At 43.9% G+C, this 18442-nt stretch overlaps 1 protein-coding gene across 1 annotated transcript in view; it reads left to right on the top strand.

Moving 5' to 3' along the window:
- The first annotated feature begins 4235 nt into the window (after window positions 1-4235).
- The window catches only part of HEPACAM (hepatic and glial cell adhesion molecule), a 71193-nt gene continuing 56986 nt past the window's right edge, over window positions 4236-18442 (top strand). The window contains exon 1 of the mRNA XM_077457783.1: window positions 4236-4599. Coding sequence (XP_077313909.1) covers window positions 4515-4599 — 85 coding nt within the window. The 5' untranslated portion in view covers window positions 4236-4514. The remainder of the gene's footprint in view (window positions 4600-18442) is intronic.

The following is an 18442-nucleotide window of genomic DNA, read 5'->3' as shown; positions in this document are numbered from 1 at the left end:
AATCCAGAAAGTTGTGGGAAAAGGTGGTGAGGACAGGCAGCACTCAAAACACAGAAGGAGGCTTTTCAACTAAGCATTTATTGGATTATCAAAGATAACTACTGTTTCTATTACTACTACAATACAGTATAAAATGAAAGTGAATGCTAGCTGTCACCATAAAATTCCTTTAATTTAGGTTGACAGAGGCACAAACTAGCATGACCGTGACTTTTTCACAGGTTTGAAAACCCTAAAAGTTCAAATTACATTGCATTCACTTACGTGAGCATTTGATGGTTTCCTAGTGACTACAGATATATGGACTACAGAGGGAGGAGCTGAGATCCCCCTCTGACCTCTGCCGGGTGGTCGCGTGACTGCAGATCGGCAAGGTGGAATAAAATATTTAGCAGGAGAATTGAAAAAACAAACAAACAAAGACACTGGGGGTGATTTACTAATATTGGCGCACACAGAATCTGGTGCAGCTGTGCATGGTAACCAACCTGCTTCCAGGTTTTATTGTCAAAGCTTAATTGAACAAGCTGAAGTTAGAAGCTGATTGGTTACCATCTACAGCTGCACCAGATTCTGAGTGCTCCAGTTTTAGTAACTCTCCCCCAATGTGTAGTACATTTTGTAATGGCAGAGGGGCTGGCAGTATTTGCAAACAGTAACTTTACTGCCACTCGGAACAGTGGTAGGAGGGAGCTGACAGGCAGGGGGAGAGAGGAGAGCAGCGGGATGACGGAGGCATGTAACCTGTTCACGGTAATCATGGATCAGCAGCCATGATTACCATGGTCAGCACACACAGGGGGACACAGAATTATGTGGTTTAACATGCTTTAAAAGAACAAGATGTTCTCTTCTTTTTTTTTTTTTACAACCTCTACAACATAAATAAGGTAAGGGAGGTTGTAATCCCTGTCAGTTGGCTTCCTCTGTTTCCTCAATAGTCAATCAGTTTTTCCTATTGGCTTCCTTCCTTCCGACTTTTACTACATCTAGTATCCAGTGGAGTGAACTGAGTCCAAACCCCTGTGAAGGGGAACCTGGTGAACACCATCAATCCCCATAGACTCTGCTCACCAGTAAACCTAGTCATAGTCAAGTCCACTTTAAATGTTTTAAATGGCTGACAGGTTCTCTTTAAGTCCCAGTAGTTTTGTGGATTTCTATATAAACGTGAAAGTGATCATTACTGATTGTAGCACACAAAACTCAACCTGGAAGAATCATAAAAGAAGGAGGATTATTTTGAGCGAGTGAGATTAAGTATGGCACTGTATTCCATAACGTGACGTCTTTCTGACTTGTATGTCTCAGTAAATCATGTATGGGCCCAGCGGGGGACAGGAGGCTCAGCCTCTTCCAATAAATCATCCATGGACCCAGCAAGGGACAGGAGGCTCGGCCTCTCTCTGTCAGTTCCCATAAGTGTTGTTTTTGTGTTTCAGAAGAAATACACCAATGTGCCTATGACCGAGGCCTCCACATGGGACAATGGGCCCTGCAGTGTTTTCCCAGACACAAATCACCCTGTGAATGGGACAGGGCACAGGGCGGCCTCTCAACAATCATTCACTCCTTCACTGCTATGGCCATTTACAGCAAGTTTACAGCTGAGGCGAACGATTTTAGTGGTACATTGGGTTTTGGTGTTAATGAGATAATGTGGTGATGAAGGTGTTCAGTATAATTTAAAAAAAGAGCCACTGTTACATCCTCTGACTTTAACCTAACCCTTATTTGTAGTCACATTGTACAATCTTCTTTAAAGCCAACCACACATGTTAAAATTTGATTTTGATTTTTTTAAGTTCAGAACAAATTTGATCCTTGGATTTAGCAACAACTGTGTATTTGAAGGGCCTCCCAGTTTGGATACAAAACTCAACAGAATGTTTAGGTAGAGTCAACTCTTGTGTTTTATATCTTTGATACATCAAAAGAAGATTTGACAGATTGTAAAATAAATGGGCAGCTTTAGATTAGTAAACGACTATATCCATATGACCTGCAGAAGATTTACCCCCCCTTCATGTCCAGACCATTTTTTGTGATACGGCACTGTGCTACTTTAACTGACAATTGCATGGTCATTCAACGCTGTACCCAACTGAAATTTATATAATTTTTTCCCACAAATAGAACTTTCTTTTGGTGGTATTTGTTTGCTACTGGTGTTTTTATTTTATGCGATATGAAGAAAAAGTTTTCTGCTATAAGTCATATCCAATAAAAAATTAAAAAAAAAATCTAAGTTCTTCATAAATTTAGGCCAATATGTATTCTGCTACACACTTTGGTATAAAAAAATCCCAATAAACGTATATTGATTGGTTTACGCAAAAAGTTATAGCGTCTACAAACTATGGGATATATACCAGAGTTTATTTTTTTTATACTAGTAATGGCGGCGATCAGCAACTTATAGCGAGACTGCGATATTGCGGTGGACAATATGACACTGACACTTTGACACTTTAGGCACTTTGTGGGAACCAGTGACACTAATACAATGATCAGTGCTAAACATTTGCACTGTCACTGTACTAATGGCACTGGCTGGGAAGGAGTTAAACATCTAGGACGACCCCCAACCCCCCCCCCCCGCCGTTCTACTGGACTGCTAAAAGCCGCCATGAGTACGTACCCGTAAAAATGAATTGAGCTGCGGCACATTAATAGGTTCATAGATCTGGCAGGGTAATTTTTCCTGGAAGGCACGTGGAGTGCTTGACAGGGCCACACAGTGAGGATCGCTGGATTGAGAAGAAAGCTAAGTATTTAAACAAGTGGGTTGCACTGTTATTCTCCCAATCATGCTGCTAGCATTAGTAAATAGATAGGAATGTATATCATGTTACATGTTTTAACACTTTTTTTTTTTTTACATTTCTTTAGTCTCTTCCTGGTTTCTTGCCAAGGCAAATTATGTCATACATCCCAAGGGTCTTCAGGAGAGGGAAGGGGTTTTCTCAGCTAAGCACACTCTTCTACATGCATGCCTCAGTTAAGGGCAGATGAATTCCAGGAAGTAAATGCTACTTGAATCATTTGCCTCACTCAAGGTGGTCACTGGAGACATGAATGAATAGGAGAGTTTTCTTTGAATAATAAAAGCGAATTAAATAGTGTTTTAGTTTGTGGTGTTCAGATGCAGTAAACATCCACTTTAAAGTGTTTGTTACCTCAACACTTCATATTTCTGATACATGCCTGCTGTACTATGTACTTGTAGGATAAAGTATCCTGTTCTCTTTGTATTGCTTCCTTTATGTGAAATCCCTGGTGTTCCTGCCAGTCCCTCTGCTTTCCTATTAAAAACTAACCACACTAAGCAGGATAACACACTGTGGTAAATTCTCGAGCTGTACTGGAAACTCAGTTTGCTCTCCTCTAATGATCAGGCTTGTCCTGACATGCCCCCCGCTGCACTACCATTCACTGGGAGGCTCAGTATACCGCTGTTTCTCCTTCCCAAGCTCTTATGCAGCTGAGAACAGAGGGAATGTGATCACTTCTTAAAAAGAAAAAGGGTATTTATGATGTTTTTTATATCTATACACAAATGTACTACATTTCATTTCTATATTAAACGGAATCGGTTATTTTACTAGGTAATCGTTTTCAACCACTTTAAGTACAGGCATGATGAGTAACTTGCATCACTTAAATATATTTATTATTATAGTGAGATTACAGTATGGCACCACCTTTGTTCAAGATTCATCTAGGGTCACCATCTTTTTTCTAGTTTAAGATACAGACTTAGAGATGAGCCAATCATTTCAATCATGTGCAGTTCTTGCCCGTGTTCACCTATGTGTGTGATCAGCGCCTGCTACAAAGTTACAATGTACAGTCTGATCACTGTGAAAGAGGAGACTGAGGAAATCCTTATTCCAGCCTGCAGCAGACTGATTACATCATCTCAACCTAGGTGGAGTAATGGACTGCAGCTCAATGGCAGGTGAAGCTTTTCTGAAAAAAAGTTTTATATTGTGACATGTCAGGAATGCTTTCATGCAGGGTGGTAAAGTTACTGACATGTTCACTTTAATGATATCAGCACTTTTTGCCAGTAATGGTATAGTAAATAAAGGGGGGCCTCTTTACAAAACAAATCAACATTTAATTAGATTACCATGCTGGCCTGACAGCTCTATTCATTCCAGTGCGACTTCCGCTCCACCACATCTGGACCACCATCTCTGCCAGCTTCTGCCAGTCAGTGCCCTTCCTATATGCCCCTGCGATATTTCTGTCTGGCTGATGAGCGCTGATATACATCCCTTCTGTATGAAGATGTGAAGTCTCTGAGTGTTAGTTGTTGGGGTAAATGTTGTTGTTTTTTTAAGAGTTTGTCCAGGAGAAAAGCCAGTGGACACAGCGAAAAGGAGAACAAAGAACAGAGTCGGCTCTATTCAGAAGACATTGGCACGGAACACCAAGCAGTGCCGAGGGACGTGCCCAGCGTGGACAAAACATGCAAATCACCTCCAGGACAGAGCTCTTCTACCAAGATGAAGACACGGCGAACAGACGACTCACGGGCTTTCAGCTCCTATGCTCTTCTTCACCTGCTCTGGTTGCTGGCTATATACACAGGTGAGACTTCTATAAACTCTGTATAATATATATTCTGTATGGATGGCCCCTTGCACATCCTCAAACTATATAATTTTGGGCAAACAGTCACTATCCAATTATTAAAAATGTATTTAAAATGTATTTCCAACCAAAACTTTTTGTTTGGATAGAGTTGGGAATGATTAGAAACCCCTGTCATATTTTTGACAGAGGTTGCTAGGGGTTCCTTGAGTAATTAGTAGTGATGATTTCTCATCTGATGGTGCCTACATAGTTTTGATGTCAATATCGCCTATCAGAGTGGTCCCATGCCAATGGTATGGGACCTGTGGAGACCTTGTTTCTCATGTATATAAACACTGATAACCCATGACAATTTTATGTGTCTGTAAAGGGGGCATTCTTCTCACTAGTGACTAATGTAAGGAGGTCCATCCTCTACTGATCACTAATGTAAGGGGTCCATCCACTACTGACCATTAATGTAAGGGGTCCATCCACTATTGACCACTAATGTAAGAGGGTGTTTTTCCAGCTAACCATTGTTTTATGGGACACTTCTCCATTGACTGGCAATATATGGGGGACGATCTCCCCTGATCACAAATGTAGGTAGGGACTTCTCTAGTCTCCACTGATCATCACTGTATGGGAGACCTCCACCGCCCACCAGTGTAGGATAGACACTTTTCCAGTGACAATTGTAATAAAGGGGACTCTTCTACACTGATCATCAGTATAAGGGAGATGCTTCTCCAATGACTATCAGTGAAAGGAGGATACTTCTGCACTGACTGTCAATGTAAGAGTGACCATTTCCACTGACCATCTGTGTAAGGGGAGGCCTTCTCCAGCACCATCAGTGTAAAGGGTGCATTTCTCCATGGACCATTAGTGCAAGATGGACCTTATCCACTGACCATCAAGGTAAGGGGGACCTTCTCCACTGACAATGTAAGGGGTGCAATTATCCACTGACCACTAATGTATGGGGTGCAATTCTCCACTTACCATCAGGGAGACCTTCTCCATTGACGGTCAATTTATAGGGGCGGGGGCTTCTCCACTGACCATCAATGTAAGGGGTGCAAGTCTCCACTAACAACAATGAAAGGCAGACCTTCTTCACTGACTGTCAATGTAAGGGGGACCTTCCCCATTGACAATCAGTGTAAGGCATGCAATTGTTCACTAAACACCAATGCAGTTCTCCACTGACCGTCAATGTAAGTGGGACATCTTTAATGACCACCAATGTAAGGTACATTCTACATAGAACACCAATGAAACATTGACCACCACTGTGCTGTGGGGCAGCACAGTGGTGTAGTGGTTAGCACTTTCACCTAGCAGCAATAGGGTTCAAATCCCGACCACGACACCATCTGCCTGGAGTTTGCATGTTCTCCCTGTGCCTGCATGGGTTTCCTCTGGGCACTCCGGCTTCCTCCCACACTCCAAAGACATGCTGGTAGGTCAATTAGACCTTGTCTAAAAAAACAAATTGGCCTTAATATGTGTATGTCAATGTTGTATGTGTTTGTAAGCGTGTCAGGACCTTACAGGTTAAAAGGACCACGCAAAAGCCACAGATGGACTCTGGTGGCAAGAAAGCACCCTGAGGCAATTCAGTTCACATAGGTAGCGCTATACAAGTCACTCACTCACTCACCAGTGTACACCTCTACTACTGACTACCCCCCAATGCACAGGGGGTGATTTTCCACTGACTGCTGTTAAATCTGCCACCACCAATGTAAAACAGAAACTACAATTTTCACTGTCGGTGCTTCATTTCTGGCAATTACTATTATTTTTCATTTCATTTTATTACAGAAAAAGTTTTTCTGTATAGAACAGGAGGGTGTTAAAAAGTAATCCACATTGCAGGGTTGATTTACTAAAATTGGAGAGTGCAAAATTTGGTGCAGCTCTGCATAGAAACCAATCAGCTTCCAGGTTTTTTGTCAACGCTTAACCGAAAGACGTCTACAGCACGGTCGGCTTATTCTGGGAGGGCGTCCATGGACGTCCTCCCACAATATTGCCCCCGCGTGCCCCTGGAAACATCCGTGACCGCCGGGTCTGGAAGTCCGTGTCACTGATCACGGTAAATGGGCGCTGTCAAATGACAAACAACAGACCGGCGTCACGTCCGGTTCCTCCCTACCCTCTCTGTACCGATCGGTACTGTGTGAAGGGAGAGGGGGAGAGATTGTTTGCAGCAGTGCTGTGGGTTGGATGTGTAGTGCTCACAGCACTGCTCAGTGCCCATTCCAGCCACATTCAAACCCTGCCATACCCTGAAATACTCTGCCATACCCTGCAATACCCTGAAATACTCTGCCATACCCTACAATACTCTGCAATACCCTGAAATACTCTGCAATACCCTGAAATATGGTATAGTGAAAGAAATATACAAACGCACCCCTTTTCCCACCACCACTGCGCACCAAGGATACTAAAACAAGTATGTGTAATATAAATAAACCTCCAGCATCTACTTAAAAGAAAAATATATAAATGTGTGATTTTAAATGAATAAAATAGTAGAGCTAATATTCATTATTGAATGAATAAATCTAAACAATCACCCCGTGAAAAGAGTGATCAATAATAGAGTCCATAACATTCAAAACAAATCCAAACTTAAGTCCGTGAATGGTTAATTAAAACATCCAAGTGATTATTCTCCAAAAGTGAACAGAAAATCTTGAAGTGACTTGAAGCAATCTTCCACCACACCATATGTGTTCAGTGTCACCGCTCCCTTAAGAAATGCACTCACCAATAGAACATGCCTTGCACTCTTCATGCTCGGCAATTTCACTTAATAACCCCCCAAGGGTATCAAACAACTCCAAAGGTGTTCCTTAGACAATTCGCACTTCACATGTAAAGATAAAAAGTGCTTCCAATAGTCAAGTATAGTAAAACTATTTATTAAAACAGCACAAAAATCTTCAATTATTGCACTTACATCCTTTACAACAAAGGCACTTCAACATAAACTTTCCAAAGTGGGGAGCTTGCAGTGGTAACGCGATGTAATGCGGTCTCGGCGGACCCGGTGTCTTGTCTAATAACGTCCTCCATCGGATAGTGTCCGCTGTGTACTGCGCATGCGCAGCTGTAGTATTTATAGCTGCTGGCTTTTAATATTTTTTTTCCCAGTGAAATCCCTCTTTAAGGATTCTTTTTCTTGTAAATATATTTGCTGCAAAACTGTAAACGTTGTGAATAGAGGCATTACCAGTGTCACTAATTATGATGGTGAAACGTTTGAAGTTGAACAGTTCATTATGTTCAACTCATCCTATGTGGTTTACCTTTTGTGGTGCCCATGTGGGTTGTATTATGTGGGACAAACAAAACGTCTTAGCGTATCACTGCATTTTAGGGAGAAGCATGACCAATCCCTCTGGTTTACAATTCTGTGGCATTGACTGAACATACCCTTCATGGATGGGTCCAAATCGAGTTTGGGAACTATCACAACTTGAAACTAAATGGATTTTTCTTCTCGAAAGTCTTTACCCGAGAGGGTTAAATATTGAACTTGATTTGAACTGTTTTATCAGCAACTAATGATGTATGATGTCAGTGTATTACACACTGTTATTCATATATATCCTTTTGCTTGGTTATTATGAGCATATACAGTTAATAGTGTTTATACAGTGCAGTCTGGCTGCTTGGACTAATGAGCTGTCTCCTATTGACATTAGGGAGGATGACAGTAGGATTTTCCAGCATACTAGTGTGATCATTCTAATATTAGCCCAGTTAATGGTTTTTATTTTATTTTTAATTAATTCATTTTTTTATATTATATTTATTTTGATTAATTAAAAAAATATATATTTTTTTTAATTTTGGAGACTTCATTGCAAATATTCTAGGTATATATACATGTATGGTTTATATATTTATATATGTATTATATTAGTTTAGTTATGCAGAGTTCATATTCACTCCAATTATCCATTCATCAGTGTCACTATAGATTGTAATTAATATTAATATTGTTTGAGATTGCTTAAATGCATATTTACATCTATTTGCACTTATGCGAACTGTAGATTGTATGGGATGTTTGTAATGTTTCACTGGAATCAGCCCTATTAATCTATTGCCCTTAAGATTACTGTGAGCGGGGTCACACTCGATGTATTTCGATCATGGGGACTCGGAGCACGTGCTTGCACAATTTCGGGGATGCTCACGCAAGTGCGCAGTAAGACTCGTGGCACATTTGTGTGCGAATATGTTGACCCACGCACACGTGCACAGTAAGACTTGGAGTGCACGTGCGAGATTTGGTCAGAAGTGATCAAAGAGGGGGGTATAAAGGGGAGCATTTGAGACCCTGTAGCCAACCCCAATGATTAAGTTGCACTGACGAAACATGTCTAGTCGTGGTTACACTGCAACCATCAGGAGTATCTGACATTCGGATTTACCGGCCACTGAGTGTGCAGTGTTTTTGGAGTTTAGAGGAGTGGAGTGGAAAGGAGAGCGAGCGAAGTAGAGGATGAGACATAGGTTGTTTCCGGGTCCACTGAGACCGCATTACATCGCGTTACCACTGCAAGCTCCCCACTTTGGAAAGTTTATGTTGAAGTGCCTTTTTTTGTTGTAAAGGATGTAACTGCAATAATTGAAGGTTTCGTGTGCTGTTTTAATAAATAGTTTTACTATACTTCACTATTGGAAGAAATTTTTATCTTTACATGTGGAGTGCAAATTGTCTAAGGAACACCTTTGGAGTCGTTTGATACCCTTGGGAGTGCAAGGCATGTTCTATTAGTGAGTGCATTTCTTAAGGGAGCGGTGACACTGAACACATATGGTGTGGTTTAAGATTGCTTCAAGTCACTTCAAGATTTTCTGTTCACTTTTGGAGTATAATCACATGGATGTTTTAATTAACCATTCACGGACTTAAGTTTGGATTTGTTTTGAATGTTATGGACACTATTATTGATCACTGTTTTCATGGGGTGATCGTTTAGATTTATTCATTCAATTGTGAATATCAGCGCTACTATTTTATTCATTTTCTACCCTGAAATACCCTGCCATACTCTGCAATACTCATCCATACTCTGCAATACTCATCCATCCATACTCAGCCATACTCAGCCATACCGAGCCATCCCACCTACACTCAGCCATCCCATCCATACTCAGCCATCCACAGAGGCGGCTCTAGACTTTGTGAGGCCTTAGGCAAAACTTAGACATGAGGCCCCATTCACGCCCATAATGGGAAAAATATTATAAAAACAATAATAATTAACTGTATAAATGTGCATATATTAACTTAAATCCTATGAACCATGAATTCACAGTTTCTATAAATTTGTCTAACCAATTATTCTTTAATCAAATATTAAACATATGGTGGGTTGGTGTGTGTATATATATATATATATAATAAATATATATGTTTGACGCACACAGATATAGATCAAATTGTGCAGCTGCCTGCTTATTATGCTCTGTGATGGTCATAGACTGCGGAAAATTATACAGGAGATGGTCAGAGCCTGCGTGTGGACAATGATATAGGAGATGGTCAGAGACTGTGTGCGGCCATAATACAGGAGACGGTTAGAGACTGTGTGCAGCCATGATACAGGATACGGTTAGAGACTGTGCCGACAGTGATACAGGAGACAATCAGAGACTGTGCAGACAATGATACAGGAGACGGTTTTATGGTAATGACAAGCAAACCCTTACCTGGCTAACACGGTAAGAAAAGTTGAAGCCACAGACAGGGTGCTGACAGACAATCACACCAGAAAGATACAGGAGATGGTCAGAGACTGTGCGGAAAATGATACAGGAGATGGTCAGAAACTGCGCAGCCAATGATACAGGAGACGGTCAGAGACTGCACAGACAATGATACAGGAGACGGTCAGAGACTGTGCAGCCAATGATACAGGAGACGGTCAGAGACTGTGTGGCCACGATATAGGAGACGGTCAGAGACTGTGCGGCCATGATGGAGGAGACGGTCAGAGACTGTACAGCCATGATACAGGAGACGGTCAGAGACTGTGTGGCCATGATACAGGAGACGGTCAGAGATTATGCAGCCATGATACCGGAGATGATCAGAGACTGTGCTGCCATGATACAGGAGACAGTCAGAGACTGTGCAGCCATGATACAGGAGATGGTCAGAGACTGTGCCGACAGTGATACAGGAGTTTTATTATGGTAATGACAAGCAAACTCTTACCTGGCTAACACGGTATGAAAAGTTGGAGCCCCAGACAGGGTGCTGAAAGACAATTACACCACAAAGATGCAGGTGATGGTCAGAGACTGTGGGGAAAATGATACAGGATATGGTCAGAGACTGTGCAGACAATGGTACAGGAGACGGTCAGAGACTGTGCGGACAATGATACAGGAGACAGTCAGAGACTGTGTGGCCATGATACAGGGATAATCAGAGACTGTGCGACCATGATATAGGAGATGGTCAAAGACTGTGCAGACAATGATACAGGAGACGGTCAGAGACTGTGCGGACAATGATACAGGAAATGGTCAGAGATTGTGTGGACAATGATACAGGAAATGGTCAGAGATTGTGTGGACAATGATACAGGAGACGGTCAGAGACTGCGCAGCCATGATAACAACATAATTAGCATAATTGCTAACTGTCTAATGCTTCTTCATCGTCAGCAGGTTTATGGAGAGGGTAACACTGCTGTATTACTTAACTGTAATAGAGAAGGTGGTACTGTCACACCATTCTGGGTGTACTGTCTGGCAGAGGAATATGAATCACAAAAATATCTGCACAGAATTATAAATCTTTTGGTAGAGGAACCATTAACATATGTGTGTGAATAGATGTTTGCCTGGCGTTAATTTTGAAAGCAGAACGAGCAAGATAAGTAGCAAGATAAATAATTAAAATAATTAAAATTAAAAATAAAATAAGCCCTCCAGTTTGAACAACAGCCAGCCTCATTAAATGGCATTCAACTGGAATGTACATGCCCTCAGCCTGTCATTCAACAAGTAAGGAGAAGGGCACAATGATGATCCCATCCAGTGGTGGCTGGCGCTCAAAATTTTTGGGGGGGTGCAAACAAACTGTGCCATCAAACGCAGCCACTGTGCCCATCAAACGCAGCCACTGTGTCATCAAACGCAGCCACTGTGCCCATCAAACGCAGCCACTGTGCCCATCAAACGCAGCCACTGTGTCATCAAATGCAGCCACTGTGCCCATCAAACGCAGCCACTGTGCTCATCAAACGCAGCCACTGTGCCCATCAAACGCAGCCACTGTGCCATCAAACGCAGCCACTGTGCCAATCAAACGCAGCCACTGTGCCCATCAAACAAAGCCACTGTGCCATCAAAAGCTACTAAGGTCCAAAGAGAATAAGAGAACCAACCTTCAGTATGGTGGAACTATTTTAATCCTATTGATCCAGGCAAACCAAAACCTCAGTAAAGCAGATGACAAGTTATTTTTACAATATGGGAAAATCAAACTGTACATGATACATGAACTATTATTAATTTGAGAAAAGAAGCATTTTGCCATGAATGAAGAAGCTACTCCAAAAATTGATAATATGACCTAAAGCCCATGCAGAGATAATATAGTCTTTGACTTGGGGGTGCATTGTTGTAGTTATATATATATATGCACTATATTATATATATATATATATATATATATATATATATATATATATAATATATATATGCACTATAATATATATATATATATATATATATATATATATATTATAGTGCATATATATATAAAATATAGTGCATATATATATATATATATATATATATATATATATATATATATATATATATTATAGTGCATAATATAATATATATATATATATATATATATGCACTATAATATATATATATATATATATAAAATATTGTGCTTTCGGCTAAGTCAATGCTGTATTCTAACTTGACATTACATTGGAGCAAGTACAATTTAGAGAAGCAACACACAATGCTCTCTCTGTGCCCTGCAGTGCAATCTGGGAGTTGTAGTCTCTGCAGAGCACAGGCACCAGACGGCCATGTTGAAGACTGTGTGCCTGTGCTCTGTGGGAGAACTACAATTCCTGCCATGCACTGGGGCCGCCGTTGCTGACTTTAAGGGAAGGGCTAGGACACGGAGGACGGCGCTGCAGCAGTGGAGCCTGCTATTGGACGCAGGCAGACTGACCATGCCCACACCATGTCGAGTGATTGTGGACATTAGTGTTATCCCTCCCCCCTCATCCACCAACGCGGAGCGCGGCGATGGATCAGCTCACTCTGCACCACAGCTGTGTGCAGCGTGCCCGCCGCCCACTCCCCCTGCCGCTTGCAAATCCCAGTCCCAGTGTCCCACACTGAGACACAACAGCAGCACAACACCTGAAAGGCAAATTAGGCAATTGCGCGACGGCGAGGCCCTTTCTGTAGGCGAGGCCTAAGGCAATCGCCTAATTTGCCTAATTAAAGAGCCGCCTCTGGCCATCCACATCCACGGCTCACCCATGCCACATTAGTTCGCATCCATGTTTTTTATCAACGCCTAACTATATGCCGATCTGGCCATAGCCGAAAGATGGCTACAGCGCAGTTGACTTATTCTGGGAGGGCGTCCATGGACGTCCTCCCAGAATCTTGCTCCCGCGCTCCCCCTGGGGCGCGCACCCGTAAACATCCGTGACCGCCGGGTCCGGAAGACCCAACGCATCACTGATCACGGTAAATGGCCGTTTACCACGTGACCACTCTGTCAAATGATGGAGCGATCACAACAACAGATCAGCATCACGTCCGGTTCCTCCCTCCCCTCTCTGTACCAATCGGTACAGTGTGAGGAGAGAGGGGGAGAGATCATTTGCAGTCTTCTCGAGAAGAGCAGCGAGGATAGAAAGAGACAGCCTTCCTATTTTTTATATAAAACTGAATTTATCGGTAAGTTTCATGTGGTTGGGGAAGAATTTGGAGAGGATTGGCTTAACCCCATGCTGTGGAGACTATACAGTCAACGGGACGGTTTAACGGCTTGAAAGGCTGTAATATAATTTCCACACTTTCTGTGATGGGGATCATAATCTTCTGGTTAGGAGCAAATCTACATATAGGTGGTGGTGGACTCAACACGGCTCACACATTTGAAGAATTTCTTTTGGATTTGTTGTGTGTCTTTTCACCTATTCACGCATTGGTGCATAATCTTTGATTGCTGCACTTTATTTTTGGACTTTTTTATACACACCATTTTGGGTTGATTATTTATGATTTTTTTATTTCTTTTGTGACATTTGTTTATTTATTCAATTAATTGTTAAAGCACTAGTTAGTAGTCTATTTATGAGGTTTGGTGTATTTTGGGTATTTACACTATTACAATAGGTTGAAGTAGGCTTGGGTGCACTTTTTTGTGGTAGACTCAGACTCACATAGCCTTCAAGTGGTCTCTTATGACCAGTGTATTCTGACTTAATTTGTCAAGGTGAGAAAACCACTTGTCATTCATGCTTCATTTAATTAATTCCACAGGTTTAGCTCAATTCACAATTCCCTCAATTACATACTGTGCAAGCTCTGCCCAATGATCCATCCTCAAGATCCAGTAACCCAGAGGATTTTCGGTGGGAAAGGTGTCCAAGTCTGATCTTGCCCCTAGTTATTCCTGCACCATGTAAATCAGACGCTGGTGATGGTTGCTGGAACCAATCATACCATGGGGCTGCGGACTAAAAAATTGTCTGAACGCATCTGTCAGATGGCCACCTTCTCCACCGCTCCTTCTATGACTGACCAAAGCCTCAGCAACACGTTGTCCAGGACCAGGAATTTGTAACCTCCCAGTCTCTGGGAACGCATTGCACAGACCTTTCTGCAAGGCCTCCTGAAGATGTTTCATCCTCTGCTCCTTCTGCGAGGGCAAGATAAGGTCCGCAACCTTACCCTTGTAACGTGGGTCAAGGAGGGTTGCCAGCCAGTAATGATCCCTCTCCTTGATAAGACGAATACGAGGATCCCTCTGCAGGATCAGGGAGGCCATGCAGCGTAGTTTAGCTGAGCCATTCCGTCCGGAGTCCTCTGGGTCACTAAGGATAACATGATCCGCAGCCACCTCCTCCCAGCCACATCCATGGGTTTCTTGGGACTGTAAATGATCCCTTAAAGACTGCTGCTGATGCTGAGTGCTAGGCCCCACCTCCATGCTGACACAATCCTCCTCCTCCTCCTCTTCCTGTGTGATCCGCGGGCCAGTAGGAACACTGTCTGGATAAAGGGGGCCTTGAGAGGTAAGGAAGTCCTCCTCTTCCTGCCTCTGTTCTGCCTCAAGTGCCCTGTCCATTATTCCATGGAGCGTGTGCTCCAACAGGTGGCCAAGAGGGACAGTGTCACTGATACATGCACTGTCACTGCTCACCATCCTTGTGGCCTCCTCAAACGGTGACAGGACAGTGCATGCATCCCTGATCATAGCCCACTGCATGGGGAAAAAAACAAGCTCCCCTGACCCTGTCCTGGTGCCATAGTCACACAGGTACTCATTGATGGCCCTCTGCTGCATGTGCAGCCACTGCAGCATGGCCAACATTGAGTTGCACCTGGTGGGCATGTCACAGATTAGGCGGTTCCTACGGCAGGTTAAATTCCTTTTGGAGGTCAGCCAGCCCAGCACTGGCATTATATGACCGGCAAAGATGCACACAGACTTTCCTGGCCTGCCTCATGACATCCTGTAAGCCTGGGTACCTGCCCAAGAACTGCTGCACCACCAAGTTAAGGACGTGAGCCAAACAGGACACATGGGTCAGTTGTCCCTGTCGGAGGGCGGCGAGGAGGTTGGTGCCATTCCTGGCTTAGGCTAGCATGGCATCAACCACCTCTCAGCCTGCCCCTGCAGAGCGGACAGAATCTCTGCTCCAGTGTGTCTCCTGTCCCCCAAGCACACCAGCGCAAGCACCGCATGACATCTTTTTACTTGCGTAGCCCCTTGAACGCCTATGGAGCACTGTTGGTTCCAAGAACAAGCACAGGAAGAGGCCATGGAGCAAGAAGAAGAGGAGGGGGTGGAGGAGAGAGGTGTGACAGAATCACCACTAGAAGAATTTTGGAGGCGTGGTGGCAGAACAACCTCCAACACTACTGCACCTTGTCCTGCATCCTTCCCAGCTGCCAGCAGAGTCACCCAATGCACCATGAAAGATAGGTAACGTCCCTGTCCATGCCTGCGGGACCATGAGTCAGCGGTAATATGCACCTTATCGCTGACCACCCTGTCCAGTGAGGCCAAGACATTGCCTTCCACATGCCGGTAGAGAGCCGGAATCCTTCTGTGAGAAAAAGTGGCGTTTGGGAAGCTGCCACTGAGGAACCGCACATTCCACAAGCTCACGGAAGGGGCCAGAGTCTACCAACTGAAAAGGCAGCAGTTGAAGTACTAGCAATTTAGCCAAGCTAGCATTCAACCACTGGGCATGTGGATGACTGGGAGTGAACTTTTTTTGGCGGTGCAGCAGCTGGGGCAGGGCAATTTGCCTGGTACAATGTGACGTTGGTGTACCAATAGCAGTTTGCCTGCAAGTACTTGGCTGTGACACACCTAATTCTACACCTTCATTCCTCTCATTGCAGGTTTGAGAGAGGACTGAGCGTATAGTGGGGTTGGAGATCCCAGCTGATGAGGAACAAGGAGAGGTCCACTTTGTTCTTCGGTGTGGGTCTTTTAGGTACGCTTGCCAACGAACTGCATGGCAGGTCGGCATATGTCTGGTCAAGCATGTGGCGACCAAGCGGCTGATGTTTTGGCCACGCAAGATACGCTTTAGACATATGTTGCAAATAGCAGCGGTGTGATCTGATGCACTCGTCTCAAGAAGGCCCACACCAAAGAACTTTTGGAATAACGAGCAGAGACAGCAGAACCCTGCAAATGCGGAGCTCTGCGGTGTGATGCAGTTGGTGTGCTGCCCTTAAGCTGGCCCCTGGAGGGCATCCTGCCTCGTTGGAGATGTGCCTCCTCCTCTCTCCTATCAGGCACCCACGTGGAGTCGGTGACCTCATCATCCCCTCCCTCCTCATCACTGGAGAAAAGCTGTCAGTATGCTGCAGCTGGGGGAACATGACTGCCAGATTGCTGTCCTTCTTGGGCACCCCCTCTCTCTGGGCTCACATTACTGCCTTCCTCTAGCTGGGTACCATCATCAGAGCCTTCAAAACATTGGGCATCCTCCTGGAGCATGTACCCAACACTGTGGTCAAACAGTTCAGGGGACTCCTCAGGAGGACATAATGGGGCTAGGGAAGGAGTGACTGATGCCATTGACCTGGGGGAGGAGGCCGCGTTGGCAGCTGCTTTGCCAGACAAAGTACCCTTAGCCTGGGTGAGAGAGGATGAGGATGAGGACGGCTTGGTCATCCACTCTACCAAGTCTTTGGCATGTTGTGACTCAACACGGCCAGCTGCTGAAAAAAAGGACAAGCGTGTCCCATGGCCACATGCTGATGAGGATGCACCGTGTCCATGACCAGCACTGTTGCCTCTAGACAGAGAGCCTGCTTGCCCTCTTTTATTGGCTTGTGGCTGTCTGCCTCTCCTTGTTGGCCTTCCAGACATACTAATGGCTTGCAGGGAGATGTAGCTGTACAAAGCTGGGACGTATATATATACTGATTATATTGCAGCTAGCAGAATCAACTGGCTGCCTGTAGTATTATTAGTATGAGACCACCGTCAATTGTATTCAGGTAAGCTTTAGGTGCACACTGTGCAAAGGACACTAAAACAAAATACTGCAGCTCCCTGCCTGTATTTGTATGAGAACGCCGGCAATTATATTCAGGTAAAGCTGTAGATGCACACTGTGCAAAGGACACTAAAAGAAAATACTGCAGCTCCCTGCCTGTATTTGTATGAGAATGCCAGGAATTGTATTCAGGTAAAGTTATAGGTGCACACTGTGCAAAGGACACTAAAAGAAAATACTGCAGCTCCCTGCCTGTATTTGTATGAGAATGCCAGGAATTGTATTCAGGTAAAGTTATAGGTGTACACTGTGCAAAGGACACTAAAAGAAAATACTGCAGCTCCCTGCCTGTATTTGTATGAGAATGTCGGCAATTGTATTCAGGTAAAGCTTTAGGTGCACACTGTGCAAAGGACATTAAAACAAAATACTGCAGCTCCCTGCCTGTATTTGCATGAGAACCTCGGCAATTGTATTCAGGTAAAGCTTTAGGTGCACACTGTGCAAAGGACACAGTACACTAAGTGAAAATACTGCAGCTCCCTGCCTGTCAGTATATTATGAAGAAAATAACAGGAACAGATCTAGCTAAACTGAATACAGTGTATAAATATATATACAACACACCTGGGATGCATATATCCTCTACACACTGTAACTGAAGCTAACTGACTCGCCTGCCTACTCTAACTCAAATTAAATGACACTGTCTCTCTCTCTCTATGTCTTTAACCACCACCGCAGCACACTACAAAAGGCCGCCACGCAGGCGGCCTACTATAGTGTGGGGTGTGCACTAAACCCCTGAGACATAATTGCTGAAAGCCACCCTGGCTTCGGCCAATCATGGCTCTCCGTTTTTTCTGCGCTGTGATTGGCCAAAGCATGCGGTTCATAGTGCATGCTTGGCCAGTCAGCAGCCAGAAATGCACTGCGATGCCACAGTGAATTATGGGCCGTGACGCGCCACTCGAATTCGGCGCGAACGGCCCATAACATTCGGCGAACGGCCGAACAGACGATGTTTGATTCGAACATGGGTTCGACTCAAACTCGAATCGCATCCCAAATTT

Source organism: Lithobates pipiens, unplaced genomic scaffold (genome assembly GCF_037356315.1).
Source record: "Lithobates pipiens isolate NorthernLeopardFrog02 unplaced genomic scaffold, aLitPip1_a1.2 Scaffold_27, whole genome shotgun sequence".
Classification (NCBI taxonomy): Eukaryota; Metazoa; Chordata; class Amphibia; order Anura; family Ranidae; genus Lithobates; species Lithobates pipiens.
The sequence above is the reverse complement of the archived record's forward strand: the minus strand, read 5'-3'. Positions and strand labels throughout refer to the sequence as shown.